Source organism: Phalaenopsis equestris, unplaced genomic scaffold (assembly GCF_001263595.1).
Source record: "Phalaenopsis equestris unplaced genomic scaffold, ASM126359v1 Scaffold000094, whole genome shotgun sequence".
NCBI classification, from domain to species: Eukaryota; Viridiplantae; Streptophyta; class Magnoliopsida; order Asparagales; family Orchidaceae; genus Phalaenopsis; species Phalaenopsis equestris.
In genome coordinates, this window is record NW_018164536.1 from 2,304,980 (window position 1) to 2,326,266 (window position 21,287).

The 21,287-nt window shown below is 34.2% G+C and overlaps 1 protein-coding gene across 3 annotated transcripts in view; it reads left to right on the forward strand.

The window, feature by feature from the left end:
- The first annotated feature begins 8,103 nt into the window (after positions 1 to 8,103).
- LOC110020210 (lysine-specific demethylase JMJ703-like) overlaps positions 8,104 to 21,287 on the forward strand; it is a 23,885-nt gene continuing 10,701 nt past the window's right edge. The window contains exons 1-10 of one of the 3 annotated variants that reach the window (XM_020718233.1): positions 8,104 to 8,242; positions 8,369 to 8,478; positions 16,011 to 16,300; positions 17,664 to 17,735; positions 17,822 to 17,899; positions 17,979 to 18,482; positions 18,560 to 18,787; positions 19,181 to 19,342; positions 19,431 to 19,799; positions 19,946 to 21,185. In XM_020718233.1, coding sequence (XP_020573892.1) covers positions 16,016 to 16,300; positions 17,664 to 17,735; positions 17,822 to 17,899; positions 17,979 to 18,482; positions 18,560 to 18,787; positions 19,181 to 19,342; positions 19,431 to 19,799; positions 19,946 to 21,185 — 2,938 coding nt within the window. In that variant the 5' untranslated portion in view covers positions 8,104 to 8,242; positions 8,369 to 8,478; positions 16,011 to 16,015. Of the gene's footprint in view, positions 8,479 to 16,010; positions 16,301 to 17,663; positions 17,736 to 17,821; positions 17,900 to 17,978; positions 18,483 to 18,559; positions 18,788 to 19,180; positions 19,343 to 19,430; positions 19,800 to 19,945; positions 21,186 to 21,287 lie in introns of all 3 variants that reach the window. The other 2 variants (XM_020718232.1, XM_020718234.1) reach the window with 2 other exon arrangements.

The window sequence follows — 21,287 nt, forward strand, 5'->3', positions numbered from 1 at the left end:
CAGGAATGCACAACATAGATAATGTGAAATATAGAAATTAATACTATAAGAGATAAAACTATGAAGAAACTAAAATCTAAATATGCATACAACACGTAGTTTGTTTCATTAGAAGAGTTAGTTGATGATGAAGTAAAAATTTCTTCATTTATAATATCATAATCTTCATCCATAATTTGAGAAACTTCTTCATAAGTCTGCGTAATATCCTCCATGGTAAATATTTCTTCAATAGAATCAATTTGAATATGAAAATGTAAAAATTACTATTCTTGATAGATGGTTTTAATAATATTTTATATCTCAATAGTTCTTCTATGTTTATTTTGTATAATAATGGCCCCATCAATCTTATCATTTGTTCTATTAGGGTATTAAAGGTAATAAAACCACTGCTTAATGTGCTTGAATAAATGGATTAAATCTCACATATCTTCTGTTTATTTTAACTTTGACATTATCACATGGGTTTAATGTTTGTACTCATCGATTAGGAATATGATCAAATCATTCACAATTGAATTGACGTGCATTACACTCAACATAACCCAAATATTACAATTGCAATACTTTTTAAGATATGTTGTAATAACTAATCTCAATATCTAAGTGGGTGTTTCCTTTAACACAAATACCATAATTATATGTATTTTTCTATTCACACCAAGCACTCATGTGAAATCTATAATCATTCACATAAAATATTTGTCACATAATATCATTGTGATTAGGCCCCTAAGAAAGTTCTGATAAGTCCTGATCTGTAACTTTATTGCATTGATTATAAAAATAAACGAAGTTTCAAAGTATAACTGGTTTTTCTTTAAGAGTAAAAATTACATTATGTACTGATGAATTGAAGAGTTATTTTAATGCATGTATTATTTGAACAATGTTGAAAATTATTCTTCAATCTTTTTGCTTATGCAATAGTTATCCTCTGTGTTTAAACTGTCTGTAAAACATCTACTCATATTATTATTATTTATAAATTGAAGTGAATTAGTTTAACATTCTGAGTAATAACTTAACAAATTTTTAATTATTAAAAATCTTATTATATATATGGTTAGACTTTATAGCACTTTAGTAGAATATATAATGTCACTGCTCAAATTTCTTTGTCGTTGAGGAAATGTGTTTCATGCGCCGCTCTTTTGATATATGAATTACAAATAATTCAAACTGTGAAGGCTTCTCAATAACAGTTTGATGTATTTGTTGTCTTTGTTAAAAAATATGAACAAAAAGTCATTGTCTCCTGTAGCAAGTATGTCTCGTATATCAAGCCATCCTAATGTGTTTTATTTTTAAATGCTTTTTTTATTTTATTTAAAGATCTACAACACTAAGGTTTTTTTATTAAATTATGGTAATAGATCATTCTATGATTAAATATAAAGCACGAATAGAATATACCTCTCAAATGGATACATATATATATGTACTGCACTAGACCTGCAAGTATAGCCTCATAACATAGATGTGTGGCCAGATGCTTCATAAATTTAATGAAATTAGAAAAAAAAATATTCGGTCAAGCTTGTATGATATTAATGGAATATTTATATCAATATTTCTCAAGGAATCAACTTTAGAGTCTTTACAAACTACTCTTTGAAGAGTAGATTGATTTTGATCATTGATTAAGTATCGGCTTTGGAAGAGCACTAAATGCAATTGGTATTAAGCACTAAAAAAATGTGGCAGTCATGATTTTCATTTTGAATATCTTTCATGTTCCCAAGTCAACGCAGTGGCTCAAGTTTAACACATATCCATCACAAAAATTCAAAGAGTGCATATAATCACATATTGTTCACCATTGATCCAATATGATATAATATGTAGCTTTATGCTTTATTAGTTTACAGCATTTATATCTTGAAGTTCTAACCTCTCCTCTTACAATACTCCTTCAAGTTCAACCTTACTTATTTTGTTTTACCCTTAATATCCATCATAGTATTAAAAATATTATCAAAAAAAATCTTTTGATCAATATACATAACATCAAAATTATGTCTGATCAAATTAGTTCTCGGATATAGAAGATCCCAAAATAATACTCCTCTTCATCCAATTACGCATAACAATAAAATCAGGAAGACGACTTAAAACTACTTCTGATATGTCAGTGATTTTTGATATTTCATTAATTGTATGTCATAAATCGGCCCTAATTATACTCGGGGGAAGACTTGATTTTTCAAATCTATTTTTAAGGAATACATCTCTATTTCTTCTCAAAGGATGATTATGGGCTATAAACATTCAATGAAAATCAAAGTAGGAATTTTTTTCTTTCATATTTTAAGGTGAATGCCCCCTTAGATAGATCCATGTAGTAAGAACAAATCAGATTATTAGCAATGCTCCAATCAAACAATATCCGATCATAAGCCGAGAAATCAATCATCATCCACATAAGAGCACTTTTATGTTAAAAATTACATTTCATAGTACTATCATGTTTCCATAATTTTGAAGCTCATCTATTAGAGGTGTTAGCTTCACTTTTAGATGTCATATATGTCGATGTCTGCTTAAGTTCTAGAGGAATCTTTATAGCTTCCCATAGCATAAGAAATCTGTCTGAACCATCCGGTAAGTGCCTCAAGCACGGAACTGGTGTCAGTCTAAATTTAGCCCTACTCGGGAGAATTCATCGTAGAGCAACATTAATTCCAACAGGGACACGTTTAATGTCTATCTTGGTTTTAGAGGTCAGAAACCATCTATTCAAAGCCTTCAAAATATTTATTTTGATTTACGGGGTCATGTTTTAGTGACACAAAATTTACCGTAGCTTCCGGATCAATCAAAGCCCTTTAACGGACGCCCAAGGTGAAATTTGGGGTTTTTGGGCTGCCTGAGCCGTATTTGATCCGGGGCGGCGTTTTTTACTCAATATGACCCATACTTGGTGTTGAAACCACTGTTTAGATCCTATTTTCACTCTTGGATGGTTTCCAATAGTCTGGGGTTTTGCAAAATCCCACACCCACAAAGTTGCACGCATCCGGGAGAGCGTATGATAGAGAGTAAGCCCTCTTTCTCCTATTTTCTTTCCTTCTCGCATGGAGAATACTTCTTGCTCTCTTTTCATCTTCACATATTTTCTAAGAAAAAGAGGGAGGTTTGAGAAATCTTGGAAGAGAATAGAGTTTTGGAGAGGAGGAGGAGCTTCCTCTCACACTTGGGAGAAAGAGGAGAGAACCTACTCTCCTACTTGAGGAGAGCTTCATCATTGCAATCGAGGACATCATCAAACATCTCTTAGGTGATACATTATTACCCTTGTGTTTTCCTTTCGTTAGCTAGATTAAGGCTAGGTTATTATTTTCTATATAAAACCACTAGGATAGGGAATTGTGTGGACAAATCCTGTATGAATCCGAGTGATATCCTTGTAAAAGCCTAAGCACCAACCCTAAATGGTTGGAATCTGTATTTCTCCTAGCTTTGACTGTTCTAACCCTCCATGGATGGGTAGGAACACTTGGGATTTGTATGATGAAAAAAAGTTTTGTAGCTAGTTCATCCTACAAGATATGAGAATTTTTCCTTCTAGAAATCGGAGGGCAAAATTCCCTACATCTTTCGCCAAGACTGGAGGCAGCTATGCCGCACATCCATGTGTTAAAACCGAGGTGCCTATACGAGAGCACTAGGACGGGTATGACTCATTATTGGACTTTATCATTTGCATTGCTTTGTATGCCTTGTCATGATGAATGTCTTTACAATATGCATGTTGCTTGTGTCATCTGGTCCAACCGGCCGCCCCTCCTGGGTGACCAACCACTTGGTCCAACCGATCAGTACAGCCCAGTTGACCAGTAACTTGGGTCCAATCTGGAACCCTCGGTTTGATCTACCCATTGTCTATGATGTCCCGGGTCGACCACCTTGGTCGACCCAATCGATCAAACGACCAATATCACTTTCTTGATGTATGCTTTGCATGTGCATTCACATCATTCACATGATGGTGCATGACTTGGTTTGCATTCACACATGTGTGCATGAAAAATACCTTTTGATGAACTCATTTGCATGATACTTTGACTTTGGTACGCGTCATATTAGGTGTCTCTTCAAGCACAGAAAACCACAGTATCTCCCCTACATGTGCATAACATGGGTTTTAGGCTCGATACTCACATTCCTTTGGTGATTTGCGACTAGCTATGTTAGTCTGTGGTGAGTGAATTTCCCTAGAGGAGGACACACCCTTCATCTCTTGTAGCAGCATTTGGCTTCCACAAGCTATGTATGTTGTTCACTCAATTCAGGTCATGCCTTAGAGCCTCTGAACCCTCTGAACCCGTTGAGTGTGCTGAGTGTGCAACATGTATGTATTTGAGTTTCATCATTTGCATGTTGTTTGATGATCTTTCATCGTGTTTACTCATATCCTAATTGAGTAATCACGGTGTTGAACCTTATGTAATGTCTGCTTGCATTTGCATTTGTCTGCATGATTTGATAGCAATCCATACTCGATAAGTGAATGAACCCGTGTCGGTCACAATGATTTAATGAGTTTTGTTTGCCAGGTAGATCCCGGGGAGCAGTGCGAGTTAAAGCATCGAGATTGACATAAGTATGACTGTGCTAAGGATCCAAAGAATATAACTTGTGTCACATTGCATGTTACAAGTCTTCATTTAATAGCCCTATTTTAAAATAATAAATTTATTTTTCTACTTATGATGTCTATCCTAATTCTATAACTATACTAATAAGAAGCTAGACCATATGTACAAATAGGTTTTTTTTCTTAAATCTATCTTGGGTGATATTTGTTAGATCCCTTGGATCCTTAGGATGGGGTTGGAATTGGTGACCCCATCAAGGTCATACAGGAGCCTTCACCCATATAACCTTGTGCATATTCAGATGTTGTGTTAGGACACTTTCGTTAGATTGTGTGTTATGTCACGATTAGGGTGCTTGGTAGTATTTTTCAATGTCTGGCTACTGTTCTTTGCTGGTTTGGTTGCCCTAGTTAGGCATCACTTTGCTCGTGCTTTTGTGTGTTTGTTAAGTGTGGACATGTGCAATATTATATTATTGTCGGTTTTCTTCCAGAGAGCCATACCTAAAGACACACACACATAAAAAGGGAGGAGCAAGTAGTGATTTAAAGATTAATATTTTCTGAGGGTACTTCTAAGCTCCTCCCACCAGGCATGGCTCATATGTGTTGCAGGATATAATCTATGCTGACTTTTCTACATGTCGAGTCCTTTTTTTATTTTGTCATGTGTTTGATAGATTCCTTAGGATCAGTTTTATATTGGAAATAAAGTATGAGCACAGGTTCTGAAGCGCTTGACACGTCGAACTGCCTTTAGATTTATTTCTTGCTTTTCCTTGGATATATTGCCGACCCAGCAGCATCAGTCTTTAGATTTATTTCTTTGTGCTCGCCTTATTACAAAATTTTGAGTACCACTAAAGAGAGGCTTGCTTGAGACCATATGTAGACTAGTGCAGTCTTTATATAAGTTTATTTGTCTAATAGTCCCCTCTGCTTAATATAACTCAAAAGGGAGGTCTATCTAAACTTCTTTCATGAGATCACCATCCTTGCTATGTATGGGAGGGAGGAAGGTATTAGAATTATTGATGCCTTTTTATTGTGTGTATCTTTAGCTAATAGTCGGGCATTGTATTTATTCATTGGGTTCGACTTGTTGAGTTGATCAGTTTGATTGTAAGTGTGCTGAAATCAAAATTATGGATGATTTTTAATCTGAAGTTAAATGTTTATTGCTCAAAAAAGTATCTCAAGATTCAAAATGACTCGAGATTCATGCCAACATATAAATTCCATTCAATACCAAATGTTGTCTTCTCTATTAAATCCTTATTTTAAGCGATAATATTATATATATATGTTGTTTCAATGGTTTCAAGTATCATGATGTTGAATGATGTAGTGATGTAACTGTTGGACATAAAAATTATTTATTTTTTTGTAACATCATTGTTGTCATTTACCCTATTATTTTTTACTCCTCTATATGTATCTGTAAATTTTTTGAATTCATCATAAAAATTATTCATTTTTAATTAAAAATAATTCATATTAATAAAAATTTAATAAATAAGACTTACTAGTGTAAGCCCTCCAAGAGAAAAAAAATATTCCGTCCGGACATCCGGACGACCAATCATCAGCGGCAGATTACCCGCCGCTGACTTGTATGACAATGTGACCACGATGGTTAGTCGTCTGAACGTGCGGTGTCCGGACATAATAATTTTTCCTCTAAGAGGGGCTGAATTGGGCTCTTCTACATATGTCTGATATTTTTTCAAATTGGGATGAGACAATGTTTATGTGTTAAAAATGTTCTATCAAATTGGGATGAGACAATGTTTATGTGTTAAAAAATTAAATGTAAATAATAATACAAACTTGCAAATAACTTATTTCAAATCTACATTTTAAAAATAAATTAGTAAAATTAAAGTGATATTACAAACGAGATGTCTACGTAGTTCCACATCTAAATCACGCCAACCACGCCAAAATTAAGATTAGGATGCTCGTTAAATCCCCAAATTTGGCGTGAACATATCAAATACCCTAATTTGACTCCCATTTACTCCTTGTCCATGCCACAGCTCAAAATGGGGTAAAGTGTCATAATAACCCTCAATTATTTTAAAATTAATTTATAATATTTTTTTATGAGGGCTATTTCAGCATTAATTTAAGAAGACATGAATTAATTTGATACTTTTATAAACTAGGCTATTAAAAAATGCTCGTCATTTGCAAACAACTCGAGTTCTACTCATTAAGCAACACGTGTAATTAGTTCTTTAAGCAAGAGAGTTGAACATAAATAATTTTTTTTAGCTTGATTTATAAACGAGCATAACCTAAACAAATTTTTGTTCACTCGTGTTTGGTTTGTTTTGGCTTGAAATAATTAAATAATAATATGTATTTATATTAAACTTTTCATATGTATTGTAAATATTAAATTTTTTTTTAAGAAAAAATTAGGTGATAAAATTATTAATAAAATATAAGTTTAGATGTTAGATAAATAAATAGGATTTGGATGGATGTATGTCAATGCTCTTAAAATATTCCCTGTTTTTCTAATTTAAGATTTATTGATACATAAGACTAAGGGTCTATTTGAGACAGCTAATAAGTGCGGGGGAGTTTTTAAAAACACAGCGGTACCGTTTGGATCGCACGTTTTGCCGGTTTATCCGAAAAACGGTTCCATTTTTACACAAAACGCAGGCCGTGAGTCGAGCTCCGCGGGCCACATTCGGGTCGAGCTCCGCGGTCGACCCGCGGGCCGCATTTCAGGATAAGCTGTGAGTCGAGCTCCGCGGGCCACATTTCAGGATAAGCTGCTTATTCTGAAACGCACAAGTTGCCCCAAACGCACCTTTAAGTGGCATGTCTCTTAATATCATAAGATTTTTCCCAAAAATTCGTGCAAACCCCTTGTCTCTTGTGCATGTGTAAATATATAAGAATTGGTGGTACGTATGCAAATGACCCCGTGGCCATATGAATTTGGCACGCTTGCTTCTTCTCCTTGTCTTTTATATATAATCCCACCTCATCTATATTTAAAAGGAGCCCTATTGTAAATCCTATTTTAAAAATTAAGTTTTTTATATTGTATATAATGCAGAAGTGGAAAGTAATTCGATTTCCCATTTTCTTAGGAAATAATTAATAATAAATGACTGAAATCAACAAAATATGTAAATTTGTGTAGCTCAAATTCGAGTTGAACGAACTAATACGATTCAATTTTAAATTGAGCCAAACACGAACAGTTTTGAATCAGCTGATCACGAACAAGCTCTGGGCTTGCTCATATTTGGATCGTCTACACCTTTGTTATAAACTCTTGGCCTAAAACAGCCCCATGTAAATAATCAGGCACATTGACTCAGAATCGAAATCGGATGAACTGAGTGAACTGAGTGAGCTGAGTTGACTTCTAATAAATAACGGGTTGACTCAGAACAGTGGTTGCGAAACCTAACTCTGCGGGTCAAAAGTACATAAAACCAACTTGAAGAAGGGATGGCTGAGATTGAGGCGCGTGCGCACGTATCGTAAAGCAGTTGCTGTCCAGAATTTCTGTGTGTGAAAGGGCACAGGAAGTGGGCAGTAAACCATTTCCTTCCCGCATACCGTTCGCCGGAATCTTAATCGGACGGCGATCGCCGGAATATTGCACCGGTAAACCTCCTTGAATGGTTCAGAACTCATTATTTCCACTTCTGGCACATATTTCATAAATCTGCAACTTCTGAATCTTTTGGGATCCTTTTCCTTCCCCCTATTGCTGTTCCTTCCGATCTCCAGTACCATTAAAGGATTAAATTTATTATAGTCGGAGAAAGATTCTCAGGTCTTGTCCATAGTTGGTGGATCTGGCAAGGATCATGAGTGAATATACTCTATTTTGATCTGTGGTAATATATTTGACTCTTGACTCAGTTAGTTTTTTTTGCATTTAGATCAAAGATCTTTGATTTATACCAAGTGTATTGCTCGTTAGTTAGCGTTTCTGTTAATAGCTTTATGAAGTGATATTTGACTTTATGTTTTAATGTGCTAATTACATGATTTCTGGTGGTATGGATGAGTTAGGCCAAGTTTGATTGTCTATTTATGTAAGTTAAGTGAAGATAAACCATAAATTTTTTAAGCTTGTGCTATAAACTATGTTTAACTATTTGATTGGTTAGAAATATGTTCATAAAATCTTGAGAAGTTGTTTGGTATAAATCCAAATATTTTGTAAAGGTTTAATGCTCATTAGTCATGCGTATGTGGTAATAATAACAGGATAAGGTCAAATATTGTAATGCAGTGCCATGCAGCAAGAACTCACGTGACATTTCTTTGGGGCGTCTCTCGTGAAACCTTCTTGTCCACTTCTTATGATGCATGGATACTAACACGTGTCTACAGACACGCGGATACGAACACGAGGATATGGAACCACACGACACAGACACGCAACACTTTTACGATTAAAAATATAGGACATGGATATGCATCAAATATGCCATTGTAATATAATTTATAAAAGATAGAAAAATAAATAGACAAAATATTGTGAAAAATGAAGAAGAGATAATAAGTTTTATAACATTAACTTTTAAAAAATAAGGGATCCATAGATATTGTTTAGTTTATAATATAGAAAAAATAAACATTGTTGTATATGACATTAAGATTGTATCTCTCTTAGTCAACTATTTACTAAAAGAAATAAAATGATTGATTTCTATGGCATGAGTTTTTACTTCACATCTATTATCTTCATCATTAAGGGTCTGTTTGGAGCAGCTGCAGTTTATCAATAAGCCGTTACACAACAGCTGCCCCAGGAAGTTACTGCGAATAAGTTGGTTGATTGTTTGTTTTTTGCAGTTTGAAAACAGTTGTGCAGCAGTTGTTTCTGGACAAATGATCATTTTGTTTCTGTGTAGTAATTTTGTTTGTTTAGAGAACTTTCATAACAATATATTTGATACTTGAGAAGCAAAAATTCACTTCATAATAGTACAAAAAATAAGATATAGACCTCTCTTATTCTTGTATAGTTTGTGTTGTGATGTTCTTAATATAATATGATGAAAAAATATATATTTTATATTAATAGTTAATTAAATATAAAAATATGTCCTTGACGTGTTGTGTCCAACTTTTTTCAATTATGTCGTGTCCCCGTATCATATCTATGTCCCCGTGTCCGTGTTTCATAGGGATCTGATGGCTTGAAAGTAATGTCGAGAGGAGTCCAGTTGATGAGGTCTATAGATTTGTAGAATCCCAAGTGATGTTGCCCCACTGTGTTGAATATGGATTGTATGGGTTGAATAGGTGATAGATAACGTTGTAGAGCATTGTTCCTATGTGATTTTATTGGTAATTGGTTTTAATGAAGAGCTTCTTGGAAAAATGAATTGACATAGTTTTCAAACAATATCACTATAAGGGATTGTTTGGTTGCAAGATTTTGGCTAAATCTTTCCAAAAAATAATGTTTAACAACATTAATTATATTACCTTCTTAGATCTCATTTTTTCACTAGTTTTAAGGTAAAAGATTGAATTTACTAAATGCCATTAAGGGGGAAAGTTAAGGGACACCACTCACCATATGCCTCTCATCTTCATTCAAATCTTGAATCTTGAAAATATATACCAAACAAATTAGAAACAAGTTCTAACATCTATCATGTCAATCAAATTTCAGGAGTCAAGTAAAAATTGACTCACAAAATATACTAAATTAAAGTTGTTATAAATCCTATTTGTTGCCAAATATCTCCCCAATGTGTGAGAGAACTAACTTATTTTATAGTATCCAAAAAACCAGAAAAAAAAATGATTAGATGACTTAAGACAATACACAAGGAATTGGGGATTCATGCAGATTTAGAAAAAGTCCACACATTGACTTGTGAGTTGAATTAATTCAAATATAAATTTATTCAGAATAAAATTACTGATACTAGAGCTGAGGATATGAACGGTACAATTTGGATCTGGCAGCTTCCATGAACGCAAGATTTCAATTTGTTTGCATGAAAACAATCATAAAGAAAATAGAGATTAGGAGCTAACCATGAGTATCTTAGAATAGTTACCAAAGATTAATAAAATGGATTAACAATATTGGGAAGAACTAAATAAGCCGGAAAACCATTGAGCTAGTTTTGAGGTAGCTGGAAATGAAAATAATCTCTGTACTGTTTGCTTGCGATGGAGAAAGGGCTCTGGAATATGGATTCAGAACATGTCCCGTAGTGTTGGAAAGAACTAAAGAAGCAGGAAAGCCATTGAGCCAATTTTGAGGTAGTTGGAAATGAAAATGTGCTCAGTTTTGTTTGCTTGTGATAGAGAGAGGGTCTTTGGAATATGGATTCAGGACATGTCGCTGAGAAGAGTTGCTCCAGTTAGTAGGCGACGAATTGAAGTCGCTGACCAGTAGATTAGGGCTCTGTGTTTGTTGGAAAAGAAGGTCATCATCTACCATAAGGACAAGGGACTAGGCTCGAGGAAAAGCGGGGCACAAGAGAAAAACACGAGAGGAAAGCAGTTTATGGCAGAAGACGCGAAGGGTACCTGAGTAAAAATATCGCGAAGAAGGTATCGTTTTCGCTAAAACGTTGAAAACCCCGTCACGACAAGATGTCGCCTCTGCCCCAAACGATGCAAAACGACATCTTCGCTTCGCGCTTCCGCTGCTGCCCCAAACAGACCCTAAATATCATAGCTTCCAGCTTTGGCTCATCAAGAGAAATATTTACAATGTCTAAAATTTTCCTATTGTTGAGTCTCAAATCCATCTCCTGCAACATCCAACATTTCGTTGGCATCTTTCATATGATTTGGCTTTTTTTTATAACTTTTAAATAAAAAAATAAAATAATTTCCTTAGAATTTTAATTTTAGAATTTTTTTTGGGTCAATGTCATGAAGTTGAATCGACATTAATTAATGAGATTTACCCTAAATTTCTACAACATCTTCATGGGAGGCTTTCCCCACGCTTGTTTATATCCTTCGAAATGCTAGTTTATATCCAAAGAAATGGCAAAAATGACAAAATGATCACATCAATTTATATTGGGTGAGTGGATGGACTAAATTGAACACCTGATAAAGTTAGGGACTAAAATGGATTCATCTGGAACGTCTAGGACTATTAGAATCATGTACTCATTTATTTTACGAGTTAAAAAAAATATAATAGAAATCTATTTTGGCTATTCTTTCCTTGTGTTTAGGGTAAGTAATCATAGAGGGAGTTACTAATTATTTTCAACAAAACTCCCTTGCTACATGATTCTATGCGGGAAAATAAACAGCTTTCTTATCCAAATTTTTATGAGGTTATAGGTGAAATTATATATATATATATACTTTTCATAATCATAATTGTTGGCTTTATCATAGTTATTTGGGCTTGGATTTTTGTTTCAATTTAACATTCGTCCTTGTTGAGTGCTCCGTGAGAGGTTAAATCCTTTTACATGAATCATTGTGTGCAACTTTAATTCAAGCTATCTCCGATCTCTATCTTTTCTTCTTAATCCTTTTATATTAATTTTATATAATATTTCTAATTTTTGCATCTCTTGCATTTTTCCTTTGAATACGCTTAAACAACTGTCTATTTTTTTCTGGCATATATTCAATAGATATTACTTCTTTTATTTTTTTAATATAATTTATATAGCCTATTCTTCCTAGTGTTGTGGAACCATTTCCCACTAGTTTCCTGTACATGATTTCGTGACAACAATTTGTTTAGCGCGTGTAGCATGGTTCCTATAGCAGTGATTGAGTTCTACTATTCATAGAAGCTCTTTTGGTGATCATTTCTTTCATGGTTTTTTCTTCCCTTGTCTCTTCTCTACCTGGTTTCATGGACGCATTTTATCAAAAATTGCGAAATTGTTATGCTATTCATCTTGATTTGCACATGTTAGCTATGGTGTTAATCTTCATGAGATTTCAATGTTTTTGAATACTTTCTAAAGGAAATTCTTTTGATGATCATTTCTTTCATGGTGTTTTCTTCCCTTGTTTCTTCTCTACCTGGTTTCATGGATGCATTTTATCAAAAATTGCAAAATTGTTATGCTATTCATCTTGATTTGCACATGTTAGCTATGGTGTTAATCTTCATGAGATTTCAATGTTTTTGAATACTTTCTAAAGGAAACCGACCTAAACCTGGAAATCATTTGCATTTAATTATTATCTGAAACATCTATGAGAAGCTTTTTGATTGAATAAACTTTATAGGTCTTTTCGATATTTTATGTTCTTTGCTTGAAGCTTATTCCTTTGATTGTGGTGCAAGTTCAGCTGAAGTCATTTTCTAGTGGTTTCTTGTGGTGGCGTGAGGCCTGAATTAGCTTTTGGGGGATTTACTTACATATTACACAATTCTTATGCATTTACATAGCTAACATATAAAGTTTAATATCTCTTATATAACATCCAAATTGCTGAATCATGTAAAAAAGTTACTAATATTAGTTTTTTTTTTAAATGAACAACAACTTCTTACATTTGTTTTGATGTGATTAAAGGCTTAAAGCACTATATTGCTTCATAAATAAATAGCGGAATTTATGTATTAGATTTATAAGTACGTATCAATTATATGTTATGTAATTAAATTCTCATTTTCTTGTTTAGCAACCTTATCTCTTGTTCTTTTTCTTAACAAATAATTTGATAGTGGCTTTGTGAGTTCTACTAATTTTAATCAAATTCACTACAATTCGATTTCTTTTGTGGTGCACATGTTAATTGATATGTGATTTTTTATGGCTTCAATATCTTAGATAAATTATTTTATATTTTATCACTCAATAAACTATTAAATTATTTTTTTTGAAGATTTCTTGTACTTTCTTAGTTGCATGAAAAATTATCGAATAATTGTTTGATTTGTGGTCTTCTGAACTGCAATATTTCAATCCAAATTGAGTGGTTTCATACATTATATCATTAGTTGATCTATCTTAACTCCTAGGTTCTGCATCACTTAATTAATGTATTGATGCAAGAGCCCAAATATTGATATGTTATTTTGATGAGGAATTTAGATTTGGCAATATGTATGCTATAAATTTTGGATTTAAATTGCAAAACAATCATTGTTGAAGTAGCGCTGATTGGAGTGTTTAGCTTATATTTTTTAGTAACACTTTAAAACATGAAGTATATTCTAAACATATCATAGATAAATCTCGGGACCGTAAGAAAAATATATGCAAGGCTTCCATTTAATTAATTGAGAGTTTAGGTACAGTTTTGGAAAAACCTATATATATCTTGGATCGCATCTACTCCTATGTTCATGCCCTTAAAACTTTCATACATAAATGCCCGCTAGAGAATCAATGTCATGAGAAATAGGGTGATTTTAACCTTAAAAAGGAGGCATTCCAGCAGTTAAAAAATTGAACCTTTATCATCTCGTTGTACAGGATTTTAAAAAGAATATTTACGGGCATACCACTCAATCCTATGTATTTACATATCTAATACCTACAATTTTTACATGCATTTGGGGCATACCACTCAATCCTATTACATATCTAATACCTACAATTTTTACATGCATTTCACTTTTTAAAAGTTAAATTAGTGGTATTTTTTATATGATAGGAATGACTTGGGTGTTATTATTGTACACATCAAAGTTTAAAGTTTAGATATGTAAATACATAGGTATTGGGTGGTATGCATGTAAAGGCCCCATTTTAAAAACATTGGTTTGATTCCATCATGGTTAACTATTTATTGTGTGGAAGAAATTAGGAATAAGAATTAATCTCATGTTTTTTGCATTGTGTGGAAGGGTTAGGATTCTTCTTTAGTTTCTCTTTGGTTTATGCAACTTCATTAAGGTTGCGATGTAGTGACGATTGGGGATTGACTCATCAAAATGTGGGAACTCAATTACCCTTAAAGAGGAATTTTTTGCTCACTATAACAAAACAATCATCTGAGAACAAAATTGGTAAAAGCAATACCTAAAACCTTCCTAAGACATTTGCATTAACTAGCCATTAGAATTGGATAGCAAATGGTGCAATTAATACTTGGATTTAACTTCTTACTAGTCATCAGAGCCAATCTTCAGAACTAGCAGTTGGTGGCTGTAGGCTGTAATCAGGCTAACTTTTTGTATTTTCAGTTTATGTATTAGTTATTAATATTATTAATATAATTTTTTAGTTTGGGCAGTGTTGTTTATTCAAGTTGGTTGGTTGGTTGAAGTGGAGGAATGCTTCGGGCCTTTTATGTGATAGAAAAGTACCACTTAGACTGAAAGGGAAATTTTATAAAACGGTGATGAGACCTGCAATGCTCTATGGCGCGGAATGTTGGCCTTTAAAAGAGAAGCATAATACTAAGTTAAGTGTTGTCGAGATGAGAATGATTATGTGGATGATTGGCTTAGAGACAAAATGCAAATGAATATATCTGTGATAGGGTTGGTTTAGCTCCTATGACGGACAAAATTAGAGAAAGTCATCTTAGATGGTTTAGTCACATTAAGCGTCGACTATCTGATGATCCGATTTGGAGAGTAGATGTTTTAGATTCAACTTATGTTAAGAAAGGCAGAGGTAGACCTAGGAAGATTTGGGCTTATTGTATAAACAAGGATCTTAATTTATTAGAACTAAATTAAAATATGACACTAAATAGGACGTAATGGATAAAAAGGATTCATGTAACCGACCTCACGTAGTGAGCTTAAGGTTTTGTTGTTGTCGTTGTTGTTGTTAGCAGTGTTGTTTATTCATTGTCATTTGAGTTTTCCTTTTTTTTCTTTTTTGTTTAAGTTTCAAGTTATTCCTTTAGTTGTATTAGTGGTTTACTTTTATTTATTAAATGAAATAAAAACTATCTTTTCTTGTTTAATTTGTTATTAATGTATGTCTATTTTCAATGGTTACAAAACATGTTTATATATTCATTAATCATTTTCCGTGTTGTTTGAATGCGCAGCCTTCCTTACTGAAGGTATGACACTAGGATGATTGTTCTTAGGTATATTAATTAATAAGTATGACCTATTCATGTGCGTTTTCTTCTTTCTTTTGCGCCACTCCCAGATGAACTTATTTTGGCCTCATTTCTAATTAGAGATGAATTTCTCTTCTTCACATAAATTAGATCCATGTGGAAGAGTAAAAAAAAAAAGAGGGAGAAATTTAGCTTTTTTTTCGTGTCAGAGAAACAGACACTTACCGAATACATAATCCTTTGGGAATTCAACTTCATTTTATGGGAATTTTTATGGAAACTTCATGATTCAAATTTTATTGCATATTTCTCGATAAAAGCTTTTATATTTCTCATACAATGTTTGGTTTTATCAAATATGTTTCTGCAAATATCTTTGATTAATTACACCATCGATTACTCATATATGAACTTTTTTCCTTTTCAGTTGAAATGATCACAGGATGCATAATGGCTCCAGTCATGGATGAAACTGATGGAATATCTTCAGTTCCTCCAGGTTTTGTTTCTCTGAAGTCATTCACCTTGCAGAGGGTTCAGAATAGTTCTTTGGCATCTACACCCGTCAATGATTCCAGAAAGGCTATGGTAGATGATGAGAGCAGCGCAAATGGTGTTATGAAGTTAAGGAAGTCTCTTAGGCACAGGCCTTGGGTGAACTATTGTCAGTTTGATAACAGCTCTGATGAGGAATCAGACTCTGAATTTTCTGACCAAGTTAGTGCTATTCTGTTAGTGTTTACTTGAATCTATGTTTCTCATTCCGGAGGTTCTTATAACTACTTTATAAATTTTGCTTACTCGCATTTATTTACTGTCTCATCATATTATGTGCTTGTTTTTTATCCATTTTCTTTGAGGCCATTTGAGATCACTTTTGGTTTCTGTTTTTGTTTGTTTCATTTATGTTTTTATTTAAAATTAAACATGTTTGATATGCTATAATATTGTTAATTGTTTTTAAAAACTCTCAAAACAACTTTTAAGGGGCCGTTTGGGATCACTTTTATTTTTTATTTTCTATTTTCTATTTTATTTTGTTTATGTTTTTATTTAAAACAAGATATGTTTGGTTATATGATTAAAGTATGGTTGTTTTTAAAAATTATCTTAATACTTAGAAATTATTTGAGTGGTTTCAAAAGTATGTTAATTTGTTTTTAAAAATAAAAATAATAATGTATAAAAAGCAAACTAAACAAACATATTCTTAAACACAAAGGAAAAACAAAAAACAAAGTTGATCTCAAAGAAGCGTTAAGGGATTGTTTGGGATCATTTTTTTTTGTTTTTTTGTTTTTTAAAACAAAAAATAGGAAACAAACAAAAAAAAATATTTGCTTATTTGTTTTTTGTTTTATTTTTTTTGGAGGAACACTTCTGTTTTTAAAATACTCAACAGAAAAAATATGTTTTTGTCTGTTTTTAAAACACTGAAAACAACAAGTCCCCCTGCCTGCGGTCGCCCGCCACCTCTTGTTGCCCTCCTCTTGCTGTTGGTCCCCTCCCAACATCGCCCGCAGGCCACTCGCCCCTGCTAACCGTTCGTTGTCATCCGCCTGCCTGCCCTGGTCGGCCCCTGGCCGCCTGTAGCCCTCCACCGGTAATAATTTATGTTGGTTGAGCAAGGAAAACACCGTGTACATCATGGGCGACAGAGCTTAATACTAGAATGCACGTGGACCCAACCGATTTATAAAAAAGATATTTTTTTCCTTAAAAAAAATAAAAATATCCAACCAAACATGTTTTTATAATTTTTGTTTTAAAAAATATATAAATCATAATAGTAAATCATAACACATTTTTTAAAACTAGAAAACAAAAAACAAAACAAAAATAAAACATATTAAAAACAAAAATAAAAATAGAAAACAAAAAGTGATCCCAAGCAGGCACCAAATGTTTTGAGTGTTTTTAAAAACAAATAAAGTTGCTTTTAAAAACAAAACATAAAAGCATTCAAAAAATGCACTAACAAACATGTTTTTAAAATAAAAGTAAAAAATAAAAACAATAATGATCTCAAACAAGGCCTTTGTTTCAGAAATGTAACATGATTTTTTACTCTTCTTTGTAGGATGCTGCTTCGGTACGGTGTCTTCCTATAGGTGTTTTTCGTGGGTGCAATGAATGTGGCGATTGCCAGAAGGTTAATTTTTATATTTGGTTGGCATCCATTTTTCATATTGCTTGGACTTTTTATTGAATTCGCTCAATGATTGATTTCTTCTATAGATCGTAGCGAGATGGCGCCCAGAAGGATCATGTAGGCCCATACTTGATGATGCCCCTGTGTTCTATCCAAGTGAAGAGGTCTTCCCCTCCCTCCCCAATCTTAACATTTATTGAGGAGTGATTAACTATTGTTTGTTTCTATTTTCTTTACTCTTAGGAGTTCAAAGACACTCTAAAATATATCGCCAGTATACGCCCTACAGCAGAACTATATGGAATTTGTCGCATTGTTCCTCCCCCTTCATGGAAGCCTTCTTGTCCTCTTAAAGAAAAACATTTATGGGAAGGCTCCAATTTTACCACTCGAATCCAGAGAGTGGACAAGCTTCAAAACCGGGATACGACGAAAATGCTGTTGAGAAACCATAGAATGATGAAGCGGAAAAGGAGAAGGCTCGCTAAAATGAAGGCAGCTTACAATGAACCCAATTTAGATATTTCAGAAATCAACAAAACGGGGCCGTATTCTCAAAGATGTGGATTTGCACAAGGTCCAGATTTTAGTCTAGACACATTTCAGAAATATGCAGATCATTTTAAGGAGCAATATTTTTGCAATAATTTAAATGCAAACTTAAGGTTTGAACAATGGGAGCCATCTATTGAGAATATTGAAGGGGAATATTGGCGAATTGTTGAGCACCCCACTGAAGAGATTGAGGTATTGTGAGTGGCTGAATTGAATTAGCCGCAAATCTTATAGAACTTTCTTATGATGATTATTTTTGGTCTCTGCAGGTTCTCTATGGTGCTGATTTGGAAACTAGAATCTTTGGTAGCGGTTTTCCTAAGGCTACTTCTGGTCCGCCTGGTTCAGATTCTGTTGATTGGTATGCCAAAAGTAGCTGGAACCTGAACAATGTGCCTCGGCTTCCTGGTTCTGTGCTTGCTTTTGAAAGTGGAGAAATATCTGGTGTTCTTGTGCCATGGTTATATGTAGGCATGTGCTTTTCTTCATTTTGTTGGGTAAGGCTTCGTACAAGTCAGGGAAATTTGCATACACGCACACAATTCTTGTGTATTGGTGTTTTAAACTGTACGCAGCACACATATCTAATATCTTAATTTTCATATTTACTTATATAGCTCTTTGGTGTTTTAAACTTTTGCATGAAAATGTGTATTTCAGCTTTAAAAAGTAGTAATAGCGTTATTTTGTATGTGATATGTATAAATTTGCTAGTTTAGGTGTGAGATAGATATATTTAAATACATAAGAATGCCATGCTATTTGTGAAAATGCCCCTACAAGTTAATCTATTTTAGCTGGGTGATTCTTATAAATTGTTGCAGAACATTTTTGTATTGTAATATTCATCTACTTAAATTCACCACCTGTTTATCATTGTTTTGAAACAGCATGTTGAAGATCATCACCTTTACTCTTTGAATTATTTACACTGGGGTGCTCCGAAAATCTGGTACGGAGTTCCTGGAAGAGAAGCTTTGAATTTGGAGGCTGCTATGAAGAAACATCTAGCAGAGTTATTTGAAGAACAGCCTAATTTACTCCATAACCTTGTCTGAAAATTTGCACACACGCTTGTATTCACTAATATCTTATCAATTATCTCAAGGATAATCTTAATTTTTTCACAAAAATTTGCAGGATACCCAATTTTCGCCTTCCATTTTGAAGTTAGAATCGGTGCCAGTTTACCGTTGCATACAAAATCCAGGAGAATTTGTTCTCACCTTTCCCCGAGCATATCATTCAGGTTTCAATTGTGGATTCAACTGTGCGGAGGCCGTTAATATTGCTCCTGTTGATTGGCTACCTCATGGACAAAATGCTGTGGAGCTTTACTGTGAACAAATGCGCAAGATAACCATATCTCATGACAAGCTTTTGTTGGGAGTAGCCAGAGAAGTTGTGAGAGCACTGTGGAACGTCTTATTCCTTAAGAAGGACACACCTGAAAATCTTGTATGGAAAGAAGCCTCTGGATCTGTTGGAATTCTAGCCAAGTCGCTTAAGGTGCAAACTCGCGTACTAAATACTTGGTTTTCCATTTGTTGGTGCCCTCTTTTTTTTTTTCTTTTTTTTTTTTTGCTTTATTCCTGTTTTCTTTCCTTAAAGTGATTACTAAGGTCTGCCACTCTGTGCTGCGGGTTTTTAATCAGGCTCGGATTGAGTTGGAGAGGACTAGAAGGGAACATCTTTCATTTTCTCAGATTCGAAAAATGGATCCTGCCTTCGATGCTGAAAGTGAACGAGAATGTGTCCTGTGCCATTATGATTTGCACATTTCGGCTGCTGGTTGCCCGTGTTCACCGGATAAATTCTCGTGCTTAATACATGCGAAGCATCTCTGCTCGTGTGATTGGAAAACACGATTTTTCCTATTTCGTTATGAGATAAGTGAACTAAATACTCTTAGTGATGCTGTAGGAGGAAAACTGAGTGCAGTTCATAAATGGGGATTGCAGGATCTCAAGTTGAGCTTGAGCTCTTATGTCAACAAAGAGAAATCATGTCAATCCAGGTTCTCTGATCAAGATTGCTCAGAAGCTAAAGGGATTGATAAAGTGTGCATGAGTTCAGATTTTTCAGTAACATCTAAGAATAGTAATTCAGCTCAAGATGGCAAGGCTTCTGTACTACAATATGTGAAGTCAACAGTGCCTTCTTCTGCCATGGATGATCCATTTTTAGGTGATGTTGGAAACAGAAGGGAACAAATAATGCCTCCGAAGCTGGGAAAGGAGAGGTCAAATAAGAGAGAAAATCCAGGGAGTCTTATGAACTTTGATGGCAAGGAATCAAGCTGTAATTCTCTGGACAAGCACGTTTTAGCGCTGCCCATGATATGTCCAACTGTTGTTGATAAAAAAATCGAGAATAAGCCGGATGGATTGAAAAGCATTGTCCATTGTCTTCTTCCTTCCTCCTTAGAGTCCAAAGAACAAGGAAAAGGAGATAGCTCTGGAAATTGTTCCTCTAATTCCCCGCCTCACTCTCCTGAAGTTTCCATTGCTCAGGAAGCCTCTGAGCATAAAAATTGCTTAAAAATAGACCTTTTGGAAGCCAAAGAAGTGGGTGAACGTGATGCTAGAAGTGCTAGGTGCGAGCAGAAGCAGCAGTGCTCTGGAAGTTTGACTGGGAGCTCAAACTTAAATGAGGTTAACAAAGCTGGAAAGGTTATTGAATCTGATTCTCTTAACAGTACGAGGGATAATGGAGAATTGGCTGAAACATGTTCATCATTTCCATTAAATACTGTTCAAAGACATAACCACACACAGAAGGGGCCTCGAGTGGCCAAGGTAGTGCGGAGAATAAGCTACAATGTTGAGCTATTGGAATATGGTGTTGTGTGTTCAGGAAGTTTGTGGTCTACCAGTCAGGCAATTTTTCCCAAAGGTACTTTTTCGTTCATTACTTTCTCTGGTTCTTCAAAATACATCCGATCATATGTGATTCTAGGGATTCAGATTTTTTTTTTTTTTTTGGGGGGGGGGGGCA